This window comes from Colletotrichum siamense (genome assembly GCF_013390195.1).
Source record: "Colletotrichum siamense strain Cg363 chromosome Unknown KSG_Cg363_contig01, whole genome shotgun sequence".
Classification (NCBI taxonomy): domain Eukaryota; kingdom Fungi; phylum Ascomycota; class Sordariomycetes; order Glomerellales; family Glomerellaceae; genus Colletotrichum; species Colletotrichum siamense.
In genome coordinates this window covers 3220124-3239862 of record NW_023501014.1, presented here as the reverse complement: position 1 = coordinate 3239862, position 19739 = coordinate 3220124, and the positions used below count along the sequence as shown (strand labels likewise).

Below are 19739 nucleotides of genomic sequence, written 5' to 3'. Positions count from 1 at the left end.
GAACATCGATAACGCCATTTGAGCCACAGTGAGCCACAGTTATCGGTTCCAGCACGCCACCCCCACCACTCAGCAACAGGATGAGGAACAGTCGAATAGAACGGCAAGTCATTAATAATTATTCCAGCTCGTTGCCATATTATATCTCCTTTATAAGTGTATCATACCAGACCATGGCAATTCTGATTGTTCTATGTTGGCGCTAGTGTAGTACAGATAGCATTCCCCCGTGAGGCAACGTCCGCGGGCACGTTGTGGCATTTCGAAAGTGCTACTCGCATCGCTATGAAATGCAATCGCTCCTGAGGCAAGGTAGGACAACGAAAGACGAACAGACGTGCAGGTTTGACTTTTCATCGGCTTTTCTGTGAGTGCTAGGGGATAGCGGGTTGCCAGGGCCATGCTCAACAGCTGTATTCCTGCCATTTGTTTCCAGCTTCAAGATCATTTGCGCAAAGAAAACTGCTAATGCGTATACTAGTATGTGTAATACAAAGTATAAGTACATGTCAGACTCCAGCAATAAAACGCTTCTCGTTCTCGAAGAGACCACAGCATGGCGAGTTATGGAAGATTGTCATCCAAAGTACGCGGACCATTTACAGCATACCCGAGTGTTGAGCATGGCCTTTGTCAATTCAAAAGGGCTGCAGCTAAGTTCCCTCGGCATACTACTGTGCAGTACGGATGGATGCCCAGACAAAGGCAGCATAACGGGACGGTTTCCCCAGGTTTGATACGTACTGAGATCTGCCCAAACTCCAAGCGGTGGAGAAGATTGGTCGCGGGGAAAGCAGGCCAGGCACGTCCAGTGGACAGTGACGGTGACAATCGACAGGGAAGAGCCCGGGGATCCGCGCATTGTGGCTGAAGTGCTCGGTGTGGGGGGTTTCCTCCTCCCCGCTTCCGCGAAGATGGCGACAGCATCAGATCCAATGGGAGATCGAAGAGGACACTTTGCCTTGTCTCCGGCGGGGTAACTGGGCGCCCTGGGGTTGCGCTTCTGCAACTTCTGATCTGCCGCCGTCTGGTACTCTGGGAGGTGCTGTCCATTGGTGGTGTGCCTGTTCATCAGCAGTATTAAACGCAGTAGTGAATGTGCCACGGCGGCGTGCGGCAGGAATCAAGCACACGCTGGAAGTCACCACAACGGCAGCTGCAGCAGCAAAGGAGCACCAGCACCCGCACCCGGCGCTCTGTCCTTCCCCCACACGCTTCTCAGACACAATCAACTTTAAGCCGCCTGCAGCAAGCTAGAGGTACTTGACAAGCGCACCATCACACCGCTACTGCTGTTGTACCTGACGCTCTGTGGGAAAGAAGAAAAAGCTAAGACAACGCGGAAGCCTTGAATGACGGCGTCGGTGGGTTTCCATGGCCCGTCCCACCAACAACCTCCCACCTCCCAGGCTGTCTTTACCCTTCGGCCGCCCGCTAAATCCCACCATCGATATCCACTTCCCAGCAACGCCTTTAACATTCCTTGGACTTTAATTGACCACCTCCATCCGTCCCTTTACACGCACGCGACCGAAAATCCCCAGGAGCCCTTTCGCAACGCAAACGCAGCAAAGGACGCCCGACGCCATGGAGAGTCTCCAGCTGGCGCAGATGCTCGCCGACCTGAGCAGCCTCAACGCGGCGGTACGTTTTCCTCCTCGTCTTCCTCATCCCCTGGCCCCCCATTACTCGCCCATGTCACCCATCGAAATCTGCCCCTCGCGGTGCGCATCTCGCAGGGGGTAGGATGGGAGGCAGATCCGCAACAAACTTTTCTCTGCCTTCGCAACCGATGCTGCCTCTCGAGAATAACCCAAGAAGCTGACGATATTTCCGTCAGGAACCCAATGCAGCAGCAGCTCTCGTGACGGCGAACAAGGCGATCGAGACGGTTGAAAAGACCAGCGGCGGCGTCGTCCCCAAGCGACCAACCGACGAACTCCGCCGCGCACACTCTTCCCAGACATCACGCCCAGGCACAGGCACCGCGACGCCCGCTCGCGTCGACAAGTTCGGGCGCCGCAACATGATGAGCCCGCCCATGCTCTCGCGGTCCAACTCAGCCCAGGGTTCCGTTCCCGGCACGCCCAAGGGGGTTTCTGACGTACATCACCCCCTTCATCACCCTTACCCCCATCACTTCCTGGAGGTCCCGGGACAGGAGACGAGAGCTCACACGATTACGCAACAGGGCGAAGACGATTTGGACAGGGCTTCGACGCTGATGGCTTTGTACGAGATCCGCGCGAAGCTGAAGCAACAGGACAATAGCAGCTTGATGAAGGCGAGAGAGAAGATTGCGGACCTCGCGCAGAGGCAGCAGCAACAGCAACAAGGCGGTGCGGGCAAAAAGGAGCCCGAGAAGATTACCTCCAGGTTTACGTTTCCCAAGTGACGACAACGACGACACATCGACAACACGGACGGATGCAAACGGTTTTGTTACCTTTTGAGCAGCGGCGGTATGGCGTTTTACGGGCGAAATTCTTTCTCCATTTTTCAGCAAGGGGGAACAGGTACTCGGCATGGTTGCTTTATTAAAAGTCACGACGAATTTGGTGTTACGGGTTCCACGAGCGGTTGTCACTTGGATGGCTGGGCATGTGCTACAGGTTTGGAAGGACAGAGAGGCAACCTTTGATCGAGGTCGCTCGCTGGCTCTCGGTTTCGGTCCTTCATCCGGTTAATGAAGGACCTTGGGAAAATTTCGGTGCGGGTTGACAAAAGATTGCGAGGGTCTGTTATCCTTTGAGGACGCAGCCTCTTTTGATGCTCTGTAATAAAGCGGTTGAGAGGCTGAGTACATCGCAGCGCTTGCTGGGGGAAGTTCCGTCGTAGACTACACTTTTCTTCTAATACCAAGAGCAGTACAACTACGATTTGAAATGGCTTTCGCGGACCGACGTGTTGGATCAGCTTAGATTTGACGGATACCGAAAAAGGGATGCAAGCGGTAAAAAGTCAACCTGCCGCCAAGCCCGGCGGTGCACCGGGCATACCACGGAGGTCCCGGCCGACGGGTGTGCGGCGGCAGGTGAGGGTTTTGAGACCGAACCAACCGTCCGGCGCCTAGCTCGGGGATTGGCCAGGAAGCGCGGCAAGGCAAGCAAAAACAGAGTTGGTCGCGAAGGAAAAGCTGGAAACAGCCTTGGCGGAGGCGCCATGGAGGCGGTAAATCTAATCTCTGTTGGAGGGGCCGCGCTCGTGGAAGTTCAGCTGGGATTCCCGATTTCGTGGGTTGAATAGAGGTGGGATGGGTTAGATTGTAACAAGCCGGCCTGAAGCCTCGGCCGGGCTGTGCTATGTTAAGTAATCGGAGCCTCCAACGTCCTCTTTGATGAGCGTCTTGCCGTTGTTGGTGCTATGGAGGATTTTCTGTACCTTCGCACGTCGCGTACGGTTTGCTCTGGATAGATATTTGGATGAATGCGCGGGGATCCTTGGCCAGGACCTTCCACTCCTAGTGGGGTGGTCTTCGACGCCAGGCAGCGCTGGACGGGGCCGCCGTCAGCAGCAGCAGTGCCCCCGGCAGCCCGGGACACGCGGGTCGCCGGGCGTCTTTTAAGGTTGGTTTTGGCAGTCGCACTCGCGTCGAAGAAATGGAGCTGGAACCCAGGATGGTGGGTATTCCTGTCCTGAATCCCTAGAAACGCCCGCGGAAGAAAGGGGTTAACGTGGAAGGAAACATTGGATTGCTGTTATAAACAAGTGAGGGCTTATTAGGCTGAAGTTATGAGTACCTTAGTCGAAGAAGGATTCTTAGTGGAGGGGGATGAGATGAGATGAAGCTGCAGAGAAACGAGACCAGCCGGAGATATTATGCTTGCGATGCCTGGGTAGGTAGCTCACGTGGGCGGCCGTCTCTCCCGGGCGAAAGTGGTGAGTTACCCTGACGGACGAGGGAAGTTGTGGAATGTCGCCGCCGGTCGGTATATCGATCGTTTAGCTCTGATGAATTCCGGAATAGGCAATTGGGGATTACACCATCACTGGCGGCGATGCGGAAGAGGTGACAAATGGAACGGGAATAAGGGACGGGCGGATCTGGTGAGCTGCGCAGCTCTGCATCGCCTAGTCCACTTGGCTCGCGCATTGGCAGGCCATGTACCTGACGACGAGAAATGCTGCAGAAGATGGGCGACGGCGCAAAAGTTTCCTCTCGATGATTCCAGATTCCGGCGGTGGTGACTGGTCGTCAGTAGGAAGGTAGGGTCACGCTACCGCGACAGCGCCACGGTTGGTGAGGAATCCCGGCGGGGAATATTGGGCCACCAGAAGTGTTTGGCCAAGCCTCCCTCGTTTGCCTTTTCGGCTGGTGATGTCAGGCGCTGGGAGCGATATCCCCGGCCGGCCTGCGCTCGCTGTGATTCGCTCCTCGGCGTGCTGCGAGGAGAGGACAGCTGCGGTTGGCTCACTATTGGAGTACACAGCCACTGACGGGTCGCTGGAGAGCGGTTGACTGACTGGCTGGTCGGGCGAAATGGACCCTGCAGAATAGAAGTGTTTTGTCATGACTTTGGTTGTTGGGGGAATTGTAATGGCAAGTAGTGCTGATACCGGCGCAGCGGTGATGCTGATTGCTGATGATGCTGGTGCTGCTGAGATGTTTCTGAGGGAGGCATGGTCCAGGTGGTCAAGATTCGGATAGGTAGGTACCGTCTCGATGGAACGGAGGGACGGAGGTACAAGAACGGCAAAATCGGAACCAGTTTCGTGAGGCAGCCCGGTGTTAGGATACGGCGGCCGGAGAGTAAGGGTACTTTGTGTGCGTTGGAGTCAGTCACTGTGTGTGTGGGAATGCGCGAAGGTTCCAAGCTCCGAACAAGCAACCAAAAGTCTGGGCAGAGGAGGCAGGCCACGCAATTCATTCGGGGCCGGTGACTCTGCCCAGCCTCCAAGACGTCGCTTTGTCCAGAGACGGGTGACGGTCTTCTTGGCCTTTTCTTCCTCACCTAACTTTCATGACCTACCAACGAATATAATTGATCCATCCCTCGTCCTTCCCCCCCCCTCCCTCTTTCGCCCATCCCATTTATTTAGACCTTTTTCGCCAAGCTCGCGCTCAGCCTAATCAAACCCGACTCGACTCTTGCAGCGTACGCTCCGCCCTGCATAACACCCCAAACGACCTAAGCCTTATTGCACCTAAACCCACCTACGAGGTCCCTGAAGCAGAGAACCTAACCCGGGCGGGCCTTATTTCATCCAACCTTTGCCCCATTCACTCGTACGAGGGGGTGAACGTTCCAGCAACCGCGACGTCAGGCCAACAGCCATCACGTCATTGAATAGCAACACATCTCACGACACAACGCCACGAGCTTTCTTTTGCTTTGGCATCACTGCGAAGACGAATCTAGATCGAGAGACTTCCTAACACCGCGTCTTTACTTTTACGGCCACATTCCCTGTTTGTCGGCCAGTAAATAAGTTCGGTTGGCAACTTCCGTCACCTACAACCGACAGCAAACATCGACTGCGCCGTCTCCATCCAGCGCATCGCCAAAATCATCAACATGGCGCCCGCAGATTTTCACATCCTTCCCTACCCTCTCCCTCAGGCAACTCACGATGCGATTACGAAGAGGTAAGTCTTTCGTCATACTTCCCCGTCGGGCACATCGCGATCTTCCGCCGATCAACAACGACGGCAGATTGCGATGGCCCGTTCCCCCTCCCCATCCCATCGCTGCGACGATTCGTCCACGGAAAACTAACACCAACGTCCAGAGCCACGTACTGTAACGCATACGGGTGCTACGAACGCAGTTCGTGGTACTACTGGGGCCGCTGGGTCCTCGCTGCCGTCGTCCTGGGTATCGCCATCCTCATCCTCGTCGCACTAGGGTACGTTACATCCAGCACATCGCCTTCCCCGAACAAAGCCCCCAAAAAGAAGCTGAACTGACTCTCTCAAAACAGATGCGTGAGCTCCCGCCGTCGCAGAAAGCGCGGCATGTCGCCCTTCTACGGCACCGGCTGGATGAGCAACAACCAGAAGTACTACCCCCAGAACACCACCTACGCCTACAACCAGCAGTACCCGCAGCAGGGCTACGGCCAGGGCCAGCCCGGGCAGTACCAGAACCCGCCCCCGGCCTACGGCCAGCAGCAGCCCCAGTACACCGGCACCACCTTCAACCCCAACGACGGCTACTACGGCAATCACAACGAGGGCATCAACCTCCAGCAGCCGCAGAACGCGTACCACCAGCCCCAGGGGACCTACGCGCCTCCCGCCGGCCCGCCTCCCGGAAAGTAAGAGGGTGCTTGCGTGTGTGTGATTTTGGGAGAGGATGAGTTGCCATGCGAGAAAGACAGCACGATGGAAGGGAATGGGAAGGGATATGCGAACACCAAATGATACCTTGATTGCGGACCAAAATTGATCCAGCGGCGTTTTTGAAGGGTTTCCTTTTCGATGGGAATTGGGGGACCTATGAAGATGAACCATGTGGAGGAACGAAACGTCGGCTGGAGTTCATTCTCCTCCTTTTCACGGCCTACGATGGTCAGGAAACGGGCTTTTCCCCTTCTGACTGTATGATATCTCTTTTTTTAGTAAAAAGACTAGTTTTTTTCTAACGACGTCGACCTCTCTCGATGCTCTGACGTGAGAAACTCATGTCGTTGGCCGATCTATGGTGACGCGCTAAGCTCAGGCCGTGAGCACTTTTAAACGCCGGCTTCAACATCAGATGGTTCCTGAATTTGCGGTAGCTGACATCTGAGCTTCTAGAATGAGGTTCCAGAAAACACGGGGCGCTCTCTGGCGGTGACAATCTCGGTGCCCCGGAGCCGGGAGCTAGAAAACGAGGACGGATGCCTAAAACGCCCATTTCTCGAAATCTCGTGGCGTTCATGGTTCTTGATCCCACGATCCTCTCAGATGGAGATGAAGTCGAGAAACCACGGCAAGCCGAATAGTAATAGCCCAGGAGCCTTAGCGAGTAAGTAAAATACACTACTTGACTCAGCAGCACTGAAAACATATCGGAGCACAAGAACGAGTGCCCTCTTTCTTCATCGGCGGTTGTCCGGATGGACACGGCGCCTCCTTTCCCCCTCAGGACCGCCTGGAATGCGACGAGAAAGTCTCACCGACGCTGCTTGAAACAGTAAGGGCCATGTTCGCATATAAAACGACCGAACCCCTTCAGCGCCCACCGTCGACCGAAAAGTTCGAGACAAGGAGAACAACCCTCGGTTTCGCAACGCTATTCTCGGCGGCCCCCATTGCCGTATCCGACCCGCCTGCTCAGCCCGCCTGACGAGAAGACACGACGAACGACACGGAGTTCCGATTGTGGCGAGTGAGGTTAGGATTGAAGCAGAGTTGTGTGGCTGACCCGGGTGGCGTTCATGGAAATAACCATCGGCCGTGGCATCCGAATCATGTGGGAAAGCCCCAGACGCCCGGACCACTGCCAAGTCAGCATGGGTGCCTGAATCCTCAGGCGAGCGACAGATAGAGTCCACTCAAAGTGCAGGTTTCACCTTGTGACCCTGCAGATTGCAAGCCACTCTGTCTCTGTCTCTGCATGTTGCGAGCAGATTTCGGCCGGCGTGTGGGTTTGGGCTTGTGCGCTGCGAAACTTCGGTAACCCGTCAGCGGGCGAGCAAGCTCAAAATTGTGGTCGACGAATCCAAATCATCTCCGACCCCTGACAAGCTTCTCAGAAGGAAAAGCGGGAGGGTATGGAAATACGTACCCCCTGGCCGGCTAAAGAGGTTGCCGCTAAGGGACCGGGACTTGGGGAGGAGGGAATGCTTCGACCAACGGCCAACGCGACACTGGAATAGGTGGGAAAGGGAACGGCTGCGCCGCGGCACTTGCGCGATTACAGGGGCCTTGCTGGCACAGAATTTTGCAGTGCATGCTTCTGCCGCGAGTTGATTCTGATTCCATTGCCTGCCCGCTGGCAGAGTTCGCATTTCTCAGCGAGGGTGAGGCCGGGAGAGAGGGAGACTCTGCGGGAGAGAATGCGAGCGAGGAGCGAACTGCTCACCCCACCAGAGTTCGTCTGAGCCAGGCACGATGCACGCCGCACGGCACGCTGCACGCTACGGCCAGGAACGCCTGTGAGAGCGAGGACGCTCGTGGAGCTTCAGGTCCAATCTGCATCCACTTTGGTGAGCATACAGCAGCCAGCAGCAGCGCGGCTTGGTACACTAGGCAGGGGGATGCCGCTAGAGCGGCATGGCGCTCGATCGCAATTCAAATTTCCCGCTCACAATCTGAAATCTCCCTTGGCTTCCCTCATGTGTGTGTGGGCTGTGGACAGTGGTGCGCGTGCGTGTGCCTTCTCTCTGCCTTCCATCTCTGCTCTCTCGTTCTCTCTATCGCATCGCCCTTGATCGCTCAAGTCGCTCTCTCTTAGGTAGGCACGACACACTGACGATTTTGTCATTGCGCAGTGTGATTTGTTGATCTCCCTGTCTTTCTCTCTTTCTGAGGTAGGCTCTCCTCCCCTCGGGCCGTTTCCCTACCTCTCCGCTCTCACTGGACGGGGTTCATCCACTGTGTGTTTTGTCGTCTTGATCGCCCGCAACCCTCGTGGAAACCGTTAGCTTTCTGGGAAAGTAGCGCGTGCGTCACGTCAATCCTTTCCCGTTCCTTTCTTCTCTCAACGCTCCTCGTTATTTTTCTCCCTCGTCACTCCTCATCCTCCTCCCTTCCGTCCCCTCACTGACGCTCCGGGAAAAGGTACACCTCCAAGGCCATCCCATCCACGGCACGGCGGCCTCTCACATCCTCTTTTTTATTTCTCTCGACACTCTTTGGAGGTGCATTATCCTCGACAACCCGACCCGGCAGGCTGCGTCCTGTTCCGTTCGCTCCTTTATCAGTTGTCTTTCGTCCCAAGTCCCGCCCGCCTTCCCGAGGCTGTTTGATGCCGGCTCCCCGTGTCTCTCTCTGCGCCTGATTCACTCCCTTTAAGGAACGATAGACATATACACAGCATCAGCAAAGTTTGGATAAATAATCCACTCATTCCTTTCTCGACTCAGCCCGCCGCCACACGAGGATTTATTGCATTTTTCGTCACCACACACACAATTTACGTCTCACGAAGAGACCCTCCTCAGCTACAGCCCACTACCTACCTGGGATATCCGTGTTTCTCTCGACAAGGCCCGCGTATACCATACGAAATATCGGGAACCACCACCCCTTTTCTACACCAAACAAACAGCGTCATTCGCCCAATAAACCGCCAGCTCCCAACCGCAATCTGTTGGCCACCGATCGCCTATTCTCGGGGTCATCCTGTCAACCCTGCGGTGCTTACTGACTGCACCGCCCAGTTTCAGCGCCATTTTGAGACGAAAACCTCTGGGCTTCCCTCGGTCCTACGCTGTCATTCGCTGCGCCTTCCCCTACCACTACGCAAGGGGGCGACTACGCTTTACACTGCACCTCCCACAGTGACGAACCACCATCAACTCTCCCTCTTCTAACGGCAACACACAGGCATTTCAATTTCGTCCCTTCCAGAACCGGTCTGTGAGAGGGGACATCTACTTTCGTTCACGCCTGCCGCTTTCGCTTGCTGCGCTTTTGCCTCTTCGCCCGTTTCTCGCCTGAGATCGCTCTGTTACACCTGCGTCACCCGGACCTTCAGTACACAAGCGGCTCGCCTTCCATTCCCTTGACTGCACGGAAGATCAACGTGCGTTCAGCCGATCAAACGAAACACCGAGCAATCCGTCTTTTTTCATGAGATGATGGACCTATAGTCTTGTTACTATTCCGCAACTTAATCCCTCTCTCATTCGACAATCCCGACCCCGACACATACCCCGGCTTTTTCGAGGGTATCATACCGAGAATCACGTTCGTTGGAGAGAAACACGGCATCTCAGCTTTCAAGATGCCTTCGATCGACGTCGCCATGGCGAGGAGCCTCCGTGGAGGAGTTTGGGGCTCAGTAATGTCTAGCATGGCTGCGACTATCGAGAAGCGCCAGATCATGTCCACGGTGGAGAACGTGGGAAACCAGGTTAATGATGTGAAGACGGCATTTTCAAGTTGGGACAACTGCATGTCCGTCAACTATTGCAAGTAGGTTTACACGGCTTAAGTTAGGATCGATGGATGCTGACATGCGCAGGTGGCCGGTCATCGGAGTCATGATTGTTGGAGGCTTGATCATCTTTTCAATTGTATGGTGCATCATTCGATGCGCTTGCTGCGGTCTGTCGTGCTGCTGCCAGTGCTGCTACTGCCTCAAGTGCTGCGGTAACTGCTGCGGCTGCTGCGACACCCCGAAAGGAACGCCTCACAAGTACCTCGACGAGCCGTACTCTTCGAATCAAGGATACAAGTCACAAGCGCCCATGAACGCGAATTCGAACGTACCGCCATTCCTTCAAAACCAGCCTACGCACACCGCACACTCCACAGCACCAGCGCCCGTGGCATCCGGAGCCTCGGCGCCCCCTCAGTACGCCGAATTCGATGTTAGCAAGTCCGGAGGCAAGGAGGACGGAGACGCTCTTCCTGCCATGCCCAGCTGGGAAGGTGCTGGATCCAAGAAGGTCGCGATTGAGGAAGAGGTGGAGCTGGAGCAGATGAACAAGCCTGCAGCGTCGCCAAACCCGAACATGCCTCTCATGGCACCCAACGCCATGTCCCACCCGAACAGCCCGATGCCTGGCGACAGGAGCCCTTACGGACAAAATGGACAGGCCGGAGCTAGCAGCTACTTCCCCAACCAGTCTGCGGATCCTTATGCCATGAACAACCAAGGATTCAACAACAACTACGACAACGGATACGGACAATCCAACTCATCTTTCGGCGTCGACCAGTACGGAGCCGCAGCTGCGGCTGGAGCAGCTGGAGGCATGGCGATGAATCAAGGCAGACGGACTCCCGCCCGTGAGTTCAACAACAACGGCTACGGCCCGCAAAGAGGACAGACTTTCCCACCGCCCCAGCACGAGCTCGACGGAGGCTTCGGCGGCTTTGAGCAAGGAGGATACGGCATGGGTCGCCCCCCGCGGAACGGACCTAGCCCGGCCCCCAGCAGAGCCTTCACTGCCCCCCCTCGCAACGGCCCCAGCCCTGCGCCTGCTGGCTACCGCCGCTCGCCGGCTCCCGATTACCGCGGTTCCCCCGCCCCTCCTCCTGCCGACTACCGCAGGTCCCCCGCTCCTCAGGATCCCTACCGCCGCTCCCCTGCGCCTCAAAACGATTACGGTTTTGACCAGCAAGACCAGTATGGCAACGACAACTACAACCGCCAACAATACGGTGGTGGTGCGCGTCAGTACTCGTCCGAGTCGACCCGACCTTTGGCCGCGCCTCAGCGTAGCTACACCGGAGACCACGCTCCCCAGTCCCCCGATCTCCAAAACTCTGGCGGCTTTGACTTCCAGTCAGGCTACAGCCGTCCGCAGCAGTACAACTACAACCGCGGCCCCGCCACCGGCCAGCCAATGCACGCCGAGCCGGAGGAGGAAGAACAGCGCCCCCCGCAAAGCAGCGGCGGCACGTACCCAGGATACAAGGCCTACCAGCCGACCAAGGAAGGCTGGAGCGGCGTTTGAGCGAAATGAAAGAAAAGCATTTATCACGACATTTTGACATGGAAAGCACTGTTTTCGCATGCGTGGCGACAAAGTGGAATGCTGTCTTCGTCACGGCAGTCTATTTAAAGACTAATGCAGTCCGAAATTCATACATCCGAGGCGGCGTTACTTTGAGTTTTGATTAAAGTGGTTTCGTGAGGGGGTCATCCCTGAATCGACCGCACCCTTTCGCAGAAACCACTGGTCGTCTGTTTGGAACATCAAAAAGAGAGAACTGGGGTTGGTTTCCCACACGGAGTTTCGGGCATACAGAAAGAGCCTTTTTTCGAATCTTGATGAGGGAGCAATGGAGGGTGTATAATGAAATGACCCAGGTCAAAGTTTCTGTTTCTATGTTTTACTGTTTTTTGTACGGGTTTCCCTTGCGTCATGGCGGATCTTCATTTCTTGCGGGGCCTTTTGTTCTTTTTTTGCATTCGCGTGGGTTTGGCCGTCCACACAGCACTTCTTCACCTCACACGTCTTGACGCTGAACGAGCCGCAGGCTGGCGTCGTCTTCTTCCGTCATTGATCGTTTGCTACGTTGTCCATCCGCAGACTTGGGATGGATTTGAGTTTTGGGGAGCAGGAAGGTTCAAGAGGGGGTTACTCGGACGTTGCGTCTAGGGTAGGGGGTGCGGGAGATGGACAGGGGTAAAGAGGTTGTTGCGATGATGGTGTGGGAGAGATACCCGCTTCGCGAGAGGAGATATCAGAGGATTGAATTGAAAAGATCATACCAAAGACTTGTGACTTGTTAATCGTGCGACGTGATGATGAGATTCGTGGTAATCTGAATTGCGGGTCAGCCGCTGTTGTAGTTCCGCAAGCCGTGTATGGATTATCTCTTTTCGTCCTTTTCGGAAGAGAAGATGCAGAGGCGCGAGTATATATCTGATGAGAGAAGAGGACGTGACGATGAATTTTCTTCTCCGTAAGTACCTAAACAAGATTACCTGAAGCATCTTGTCTTTCGCATCTTTGACTGCGTTTTCTTGTCGTCCATCAAGACACACAGACGTCTCAAGTCCGGCTTTGCCAGATCGTTGTCGCCATCACACGGTTGCAGGATTCACAAGGAAAACGGGTGATGTAGTTAAGGCAGTGAACGGCGATAGGGGTCTCTGGTGATGGTGATGGCGTAGTTGGGAGAGTATACCAAAAGAGAGAAGTGAGAGCATTAATCTTTGTCACCGTGGATAAGGCCAACGGAGCATGTGATTGTGTCCGAAATGCTGGGCGTACGAGCGACTCATGAAGCCTAACAAGCGTGTATCCGGGATTTTATTAAGATTGTGAGGCTTGGTTCGATCTGCTGTTGAACAACCTATTTCCCTCCCCCTTTAACGAGGCGTCAAGTTTGAAAACAAGAATTGTGTCTCTTTCTTTTTTTCTATGTCTCCTCTGCAATCTCTTGTGCCATCAATGGCAATTCGTCAGTGCAATGGTTGGAAACAGTATTGACTTTGGCTGAGGCACTTCCAGTGGCGACTTACATGAAGGCGTTTGAGGGGCCAGGACCGCGATAACGTCTCCCTCTGTCCAAACGCCGGCGCGATGGCGTGGCAGAGCAGTCTCCCTTTTGAAAGATGTACAGAGAGGCGGCCGACGTCTCTGCTGGATTGGCCGGGTCGTTGGCCATTCCCGACGTCCAATGCTTTGCACATCTTCCAAGGACCGGAGGAACTGCAACTGTACGGCTGCCATGCACTCTGCCAAACGTCCCTGTTGATCGGGAAATGTGAAGGCATCAAACAAGCAACCCGAACCGTCATCCTGCCAATACCTGTGCGCTGGACACCTGATCCTCCCACCCGGAAAGCAAGTCCAAAAGGGCATACTTTCAACTGATCCTCTATTCTGACTCCCCCAATCGTCCACCCCGTTCATCCGAGACGGGGCCGCTCCTCAGTCCTCGTATTCCCCAATGTGTCGTGGCAGCTTTACGCCAGGCTGTTGCTTGGTATACCATCGTCTTGGTGTCCTGTCATCCTCTTCCATCTCATCCACTTATTCCACACATCGACCAGAAACTCGAACTTGTGCTGGGAGGCTTTGCTGACGCCTCGGTTGCCCGAAATTCGAACAGGGGCGCCGGCCTTCAAAATATACGCCTGCGGAGATCCATCGTTCTTTTGACCCACCATGCTGCTTTGTTAGAGGCCGTGTCGTAACAAAAGCCCCAGAGGAAAGAAGTCATTCACAATGGGAGTCTTAAGAAACGGACGTGACCAGCTAATGCATTGAATTACCCGAGCTTGCTATTCTCCATAAATACGCTGCGCAGCAAGATATGTGATAACGTATATAAACCATATCGATATTGTTACAACCCTAAGAGACCATCTAGGCCCTGCACCCGTACATGTTCTAGGTTTCCGTCCTCTCGCAAGGGTTACGAACATCACTCCTTGGGGAAGAGCTCCGCCGATATGTCCTTCCTTTGGTGGTTCGTCCTGCTCGAGCTGCTGCCAATCACCGTGGGCGCATCGCCGTCCTTGTCGGGGTCATACTCGGCATCGTCCGCGTGCTTCGCCTTCTTTAACCTCAGACTGCCGCTGTCGTCCGAGTCGGTGTCGTTGTCGCTCGCCTCGTCGGCGTCGTCATACGGGCTGACGGCCGCGTGCCGCGAGCTCCACTCGGGGTCTTCATCCGGCAGGCGCTCGTGCTCGGTCTGCGGCTGCTTGATGAAGGAGTCGATGATGTAGTACTGCAGCGCGTTCATGATGAGGGGGAAGAACATCATGACGAAGAAGATTTGCAGCTGCTCGTTGCCCTCGGTCCAGCGCAGGGCCCAGTCGCCGACACGTGAGATCCAGGGGAGCAGCAGGAAGATGATGAGCACGCAGAGCTTCATGCCAAAGAGGCCGCAGAAGTAGATGACGGACTGCTTCAGCCACCACCAGGCATTTGGCGGGTTGCCATAGTTGCCGGACTTTATCGACTCGGCGGGCTTGCCCATTGGCGTGTAGGCCACAAGGCCGGTGAGGACTCGGAGGAGCACGATAAGGATGGGGATGCCGATCGTTGTCTGGGACACACGTTAGCCGGGGACAGACAGAACGCAGGGAGCACAAGAAACTTACGTCGATGGCGAGGTTGAGCAGGTAAAACGAGCAAGGGTTTGGCGTGTAGTCCTCCTCGCGCGTCACTAACCTCCGCACGTTGGCCGTCGTCGCGGGGTCCAACGTAACAGAGAAGCGTCCAGACGTTAACATGGACATGAAGACGTTGGCGATGTGCACCAACACCGAACCAAAGACCTGCTTCGACACATCAAAGAACCAGATCTTGACGGGCCTTTGCGGTCGTTCCCTCCAGCGCTTGTACACCAATGACAGAAGCGCCAGGCCGCCGAGGGCAGCCTGGACGATGAGGGCAAAGGAGCCGAGCAGGCTGCACTCGCCGTTGCCGCCTCCCTCCTTCATGGCAGCGGTCGCAGTCGCGGCGGCGGCCGATGTGACAGCGGTGGCGACGACGTCGGCCATGGTCTCTGCTGCTGGGTTCGTGAGGGGGATCATGGTTGTTGTTGCAGCGGCAGCGAGGGCGGCGGCGAGGGTTGATGTGGGAAGCGCATCTTGGGCGCCAGTCGCTATTGCGTAGGGCGGCGGGGGGGCCATTGGCCTGGCCGGTCTAGCGATTATGTACGGCTAAGGGAGGCAAAGACGCGGTGTCTTTGTGACCTGGTGACGCCTAGGTCGGGAGGGGGGGCGAGGTGCGGCGTCGGAATGTGGATGACGTTTTGGGAGATCGGGGGTGGGCGCGCGCTCTCTTTCTTCCCGTCTTTCTGGGGTTGACGGTAGTAGTGGTGGTGGTGGTGGTGGTTGGTCGTGTGGGCAGGCGAAACGGTTCTACCTGACTAGCTTCGAGACACGGGCAAATATGTATGCAGGTCGATAGTTGGAGCTCCGACGTGAAGACCGGCGACGGGGTTCAGAAAAGCAAGGAAGAGACAGGTAAACGCGCTTGCAGGGCGTTGAGGGGAGGGGAAAGCAGAATCCGGGGGAGGAGGCTGTTTAAAGAAGAAAGAGGGAGAAACAAGTGTGCGAAGCAAGAAAGAAAAGGGTAAGGCGAGAAACGGTAGGCAGAAGAGATGAGAAAAACGAGGACTACAGGACGCCAAAAAGGTGATGATGGACACAGGATGGGACATGGACGGAGGCTGCTGTCACGAGGCGGAGCCAGAAAGTGACATGCAAGCACGGACAATTAGGCGGTCGAGTTACAAATACACGAACCCGTTCTACCACCGCAGGCAGTTGTTAGGATTGCGGTAGGCAGACCAGGCACCTGGCTAACTGGAACTCTATTCGCCGCTGCCAATGTTCTACCTGTTGGGTGGTCTGGGCATCATCACTTCCTTCCAGCAGCATACCTGGTAGCAACGGCAGAGAAAAACACAGTCGGGTCATCAGCACATCAGCGCACCAGGGCCCTGGGGAAAAAGGACCTTGGGACCCTCCGCCCCCCGTTTGAGCCCCTCTGCCGCCTAGCAGTTGGCTCCAGGTTCTGACACAAGCTTACTTCCGATGCGGCTTAGCGTCCCCGCCTTTAACGGACCAGACCTGCCGCGCGAACATTCGGCCCCAAGCGAGCGCGATTAGGTGTTGGGTGTTATCCGTAGCCCGGTGAGCACAGCCAGCGGACAGCGGACAACGGGACCATTTCCACGGCGCTAACGAAGGCTTGTTGGCCCTCATGGTTAGGAGCTTTTTTGGAGGTTACCTTAATCTGCAGGTGGATCACCGCCTAAGATTTTAGCAGCCGGGGCATATCTTACTGGCAATTGCACCTGGCGGGAATGGAATTGATCAAGGCAAACCGGAGGAAATGGCCAGGACAGCGCCGAAAGGGGGACCCGCGGGCGACGGACGGCGCGCACCAAGGCCGCCGAGCCCCCCCATCCAGGTCCATCTCCAGTCCGCTGTCCACCTATCGACCCCCAACTGATGAAGCGCAGTTGAGGCAGGTTCCTGGCCAATTATCAATATCCGTTCCCATCGTCCCCGTCCCGTCCAATCTCTTCTCCCCATCGCGAACACGAAGGTTTATCTGACAGTCCTGCACTAAAACCAAAAAATTCCAGATTTACGAGGGGCACAGATCTCCGCCTGCTCTCATCGTTTTCCCTAGGAATCGCATTGGCCATATTACTAATGATCCCAACCTAGGTACCTAACCTTGCCCCGTACTAATGGACCACCCCCGTGCCCGTTCGCGACATCGTTACCACACTCGGCTCGCCGCGCCGCGCCGGTGGTGAGTCGATGTCTGCTTCAAATTACCAAATGACTGCAACACTTAGGTAATAAGCAGGTTTTGCCCAAGACCGCGCAAACCGTCACGCATCGCATCGCAAGCCCTCTTACTTGATACTAATTCATTCTTGTTTTTCTTCAAGTCAGACGAGACAAGACATCCCGTCTTTGTCTCACACGACTCACCTATCAATAGGCAAAACCCGCAGCATAATCCCCTTTGTCGTACCCGGCCTCGACCGAACCTTTTGTCAGCCGTCTCTTCATCTCCCCGGGGCGCCGCTGACGAGAGACACACCCATACACTGCCCTTCTCTCTACGTCCCGAAAAAACCGTGTTGCCTCGCCATTCATTACTCACCGTGTCTCAAATCTCGATATGCATGGAAGCTGCATGGAACGTTGACTCGGTGCTACAGGATGTTCGAGGCTTTCGACCAAACCCAATCTTGTTCTTTTGTCATGTGTGTAACCCTTCTAGATCTCACCCGACGGACAAAACCCATTCGGATGCCGGAATGAAGCGATATTGTGGACAATTTCAGAGGTCGGAAGGAGTGGAATGTTTCTTAAATTTGCGCGGCCTGCTCGCTGGCCACTGGATATCAAAAACCCCCGCCGTCTAAAGTGATGTCAAATCTAACAATGGCAAAAATCAAAACTCGCTGCAGGCTCGCTTTTCCTCCTTACGCCATACATCTCGTCGTTTCCGGGCAACTGCGTGTACTTTCCCGTCCACATCTCTTTCTTGTAGCCCAAATTCAAAAGATGAACGAGAAATACCCAAAGGAACTATGCGCCTCATGCAATAACCAGCTTATCCAAAGCAACCCTCGCCATCTCTATAATCTTCAAGCAGTTCCGATTCTCTGGGCTGTCGTCCTTGCCCTCCGGCACCATCAGGTTGTGTTGCGTATGCAGCATCGGGTGCGGATTTCCCGCCGCGACGTGCGCGTCTAGTGCGTCATGCCGGTGGTTCGATCTGTCCTCCATCTCCTTGATAACATCCTTGAGACCCAGGTGGTGATATCCTGTGCCGTTCGTCGTCTCGAAATCGTAGCCGTAAATGTCAACCTTCAGCAGCCCCCGCACCGTGAGCCTCCAGCTGTCGGGGTCCATCTCGCGGTTATCAAACGTCTCGATGACGCCGCAGCCCTTGTCTCTCTTGTTCATCTCCCCCCAGAGGCCGCCGTACTCTGCGAACCGGAAGGTGATCATGCGACTCTCCTTCTTGGCCCGGGCCGTCTCGGCGTCGACGAGCTCGAGGATCTTGGCGTAGGCGTTGGCCGTCGCGGGCAGGATGGTGCCAAGCATCATCATGTTCTGGAAGGACTGCATCGGGGGCGGCTTCGTGATGTCGATACCGCTGCATGCCGGGCAGTTGATCACGTCGTGGGCTGTTCGGGTAGCTTGGCGGGCCATTGCCATGGCAATCTTGACGTCGTTCGAGAGCCTCGACAGGGCGTCGAGGGACAGGAAGATCTGGGAGAGACAGGAACATGTGGTATTGTCGTACGCCTTGACAGTAGTAGCATCAGGGTCATGATGAGTGTCGTGTGTCTGGGCAGAGGTGGATGATTCGGGCGTGTCGTTGGCAACGGTGTTGGATGCGTCTGATGATGAGGCGGCAGGGGACACGCTGGAGACCTTGTCGGGCACTTGCGCCGACAGGAGGTCAGTGAAGCTTTTATTAATATCTTGAGGCAGTCCCTCGTCAGCAGAGTCACTTTCGTCAAAGTTGATGCCACCTAACAGGTCAACACCCCCGACCCCAAACTGGAAGTCTCCAGCCGGGTACCGTGACTCGGTGTAAGCCATCGTGCTGAGGCTCGCCAGCTCGGGCGGCAACGTCGACGGCGGGCCGTCCAGGGGGGATAGCAGGTCGAGGTAGTTGACGTTGAAGTCCTGGGTCAAGAACGCGGAAAAGTCGGTGTCTAGCGTCGGTTGTGTGATGAGCGGCGCTTGCGACTGCTGTGCTTGGTCTTGAGGCTTGATGGAAGAAGGTTGTGCTTCCGGTGACTCTTCGACGTGTCTACGCTTCCTCGGCCGCCCCATCTGCTTCTGCGGCGAGTAGACACATCTCAGGCCCTCTCTCTTACACCGTGAGCAGCCGTCTGGCTCCTTGGTGCAAGCAAGCTTTCGCGATCCTGTCGAGTAATGTTAGTCACCAACCCATAATTCGAGGCGTGATGGAGCTACTCACGACATTCATCACACGCACGATGCTTGACGACACCGTCCGCGGACTTGGACTGACTACTGCTACTTTGGGGCATGACTGATATGACAAGGGTATCAAGGGGACTGAGAGGCTTTTTTGTCGTGATCTGCCTGACAATGTGCGTTGGACGAACTATTCTGATTACTCAGAACTTTCCACACTGTCGGAGTGCGGCGTCCGTGAGGGTTTATATGTGAATGGAGGGAAATGTGTGTAAGGTGACGACGACGTGCGACTGTGACTCTTGGGCGGGACGGGCAGCGTCAACGGCGAGGGCGACCACGATGATGCCCTGGCTAGTAATTCGTGGCTTGCCCTCAGCTGGATCTCGGGGTGTTTCTTTGGTATTTTTGGGCCACGGTATCCACGGGATGGTGGAAGCATGCGGGTGGTGACGCCGAAGGGTGTGATGCAGAAGCAATGTGCACTCGAGCAAGAGAGTGACCGGGGGCGAGCAAGACACGGGTGCAAACACGAGCAAATGCAAGCAGAGGGGAAAGCTTGTCTGCGGCGCGGTCGAGTCGTACCTAAGTGACAAAGTCCCGGTTGATGTCTAAGGTTGGTGGCAGCCACGCAGCACAGCTTACCTTAGCCCAGTCAGGCCGCTCAAGACCACCTAGACCAGGGTTGGTAAGTACGACTAAGACCAACTCAGTCCAGGTACCTGGGAGAAGTACAGCCCC

The 19739-nt window shown here is 55.6% G+C and overlaps 5 protein-coding genes across 5 annotated transcripts; 3 read left to right on the top strand and 2 right to left on the bottom strand.

The window, feature by feature from the left end:
* Nucleotides 1-1587: 1587 nt before the first annotated feature.
* Nucleotides 1588-2395, top strand: CGCS363_v000838 (uncharacterized protein; the record flags this gene model as incomplete). Its single annotated transcript, XM_036632687.1, has 2 exons — nucleotides 1588-1644; nucleotides 1841-2395. The coding sequence occupies 2 exons, from the start codon at nucleotides 1588-1590 to the stop codon at nucleotides 2393-2395; spliced, it is 612 nt and encodes a 203-aa protein (XP_036501491.1).
* A 3121-nt stretch (nucleotides 2396-5516) lies between these two features.
* Nucleotides 5517-6262, top strand: CGCS363_v000837 (uncharacterized protein; the record flags this gene model as incomplete). Its single annotated transcript, XM_036632686.1, has 3 exons — nucleotides 5517-5587; nucleotides 5731-5847; nucleotides 5923-6262. The coding sequence occupies 3 exons, from the start codon at nucleotides 5517-5519 to the stop codon at nucleotides 6260-6262; spliced, it is 528 nt and encodes a 175-aa protein (XP_036501482.1).
* A 3613-nt stretch (nucleotides 6263-9875) lies between these two features.
* On the top strand, nucleotides 9876-11556 carry CGCS363_v000836 (uncharacterized protein; the record flags this gene model as incomplete). The annotated part of the gene is made up of 2 exons (XM_036632685.1): nucleotides 9876-10066; nucleotides 10116-11556. 2 exons carry the CDS (start codon nucleotides 9876-9878, stop codon nucleotides 11554-11556), a joined length of 1632 nt encoding a protein of 543 aa, XP_036501483.1.
* Nucleotides 11557-13981: 2425 nt separating this feature from the next.
* On the bottom strand, nucleotides 13982-15197 carry STIMATE (Store-operated calcium entry regulator STIMATE; the record flags this gene model as incomplete). Its single annotated transcript, XM_036632684.1, has 2 exons — nucleotides 13982-14608; nucleotides 14664-15197. The coding sequence occupies 2 exons, from the start codon at nucleotides 15195-15197 to the stop codon at nucleotides 13982-13984; spliced, it is 1161 nt and encodes a 386-aa protein (XP_036501484.1).
* Nucleotides 15198-17636: 2439 nt separating this feature from the next.
* Nucleotides 17637-19111, bottom strand: CGCS363_v000834 (uncharacterized protein; the record flags this gene model as incomplete). Its single annotated transcript, XM_036632683.1, has 2 exons — nucleotides 17637-18982; nucleotides 19057-19111. 2 exons carry the CDS (start codon nucleotides 19109-19111, stop codon nucleotides 17637-17639), a joined length of 1401 nt encoding a protein of 466 aa, XP_036501485.1.
* Nucleotides 19112-19739: the final 628 nt, after the last annotated feature.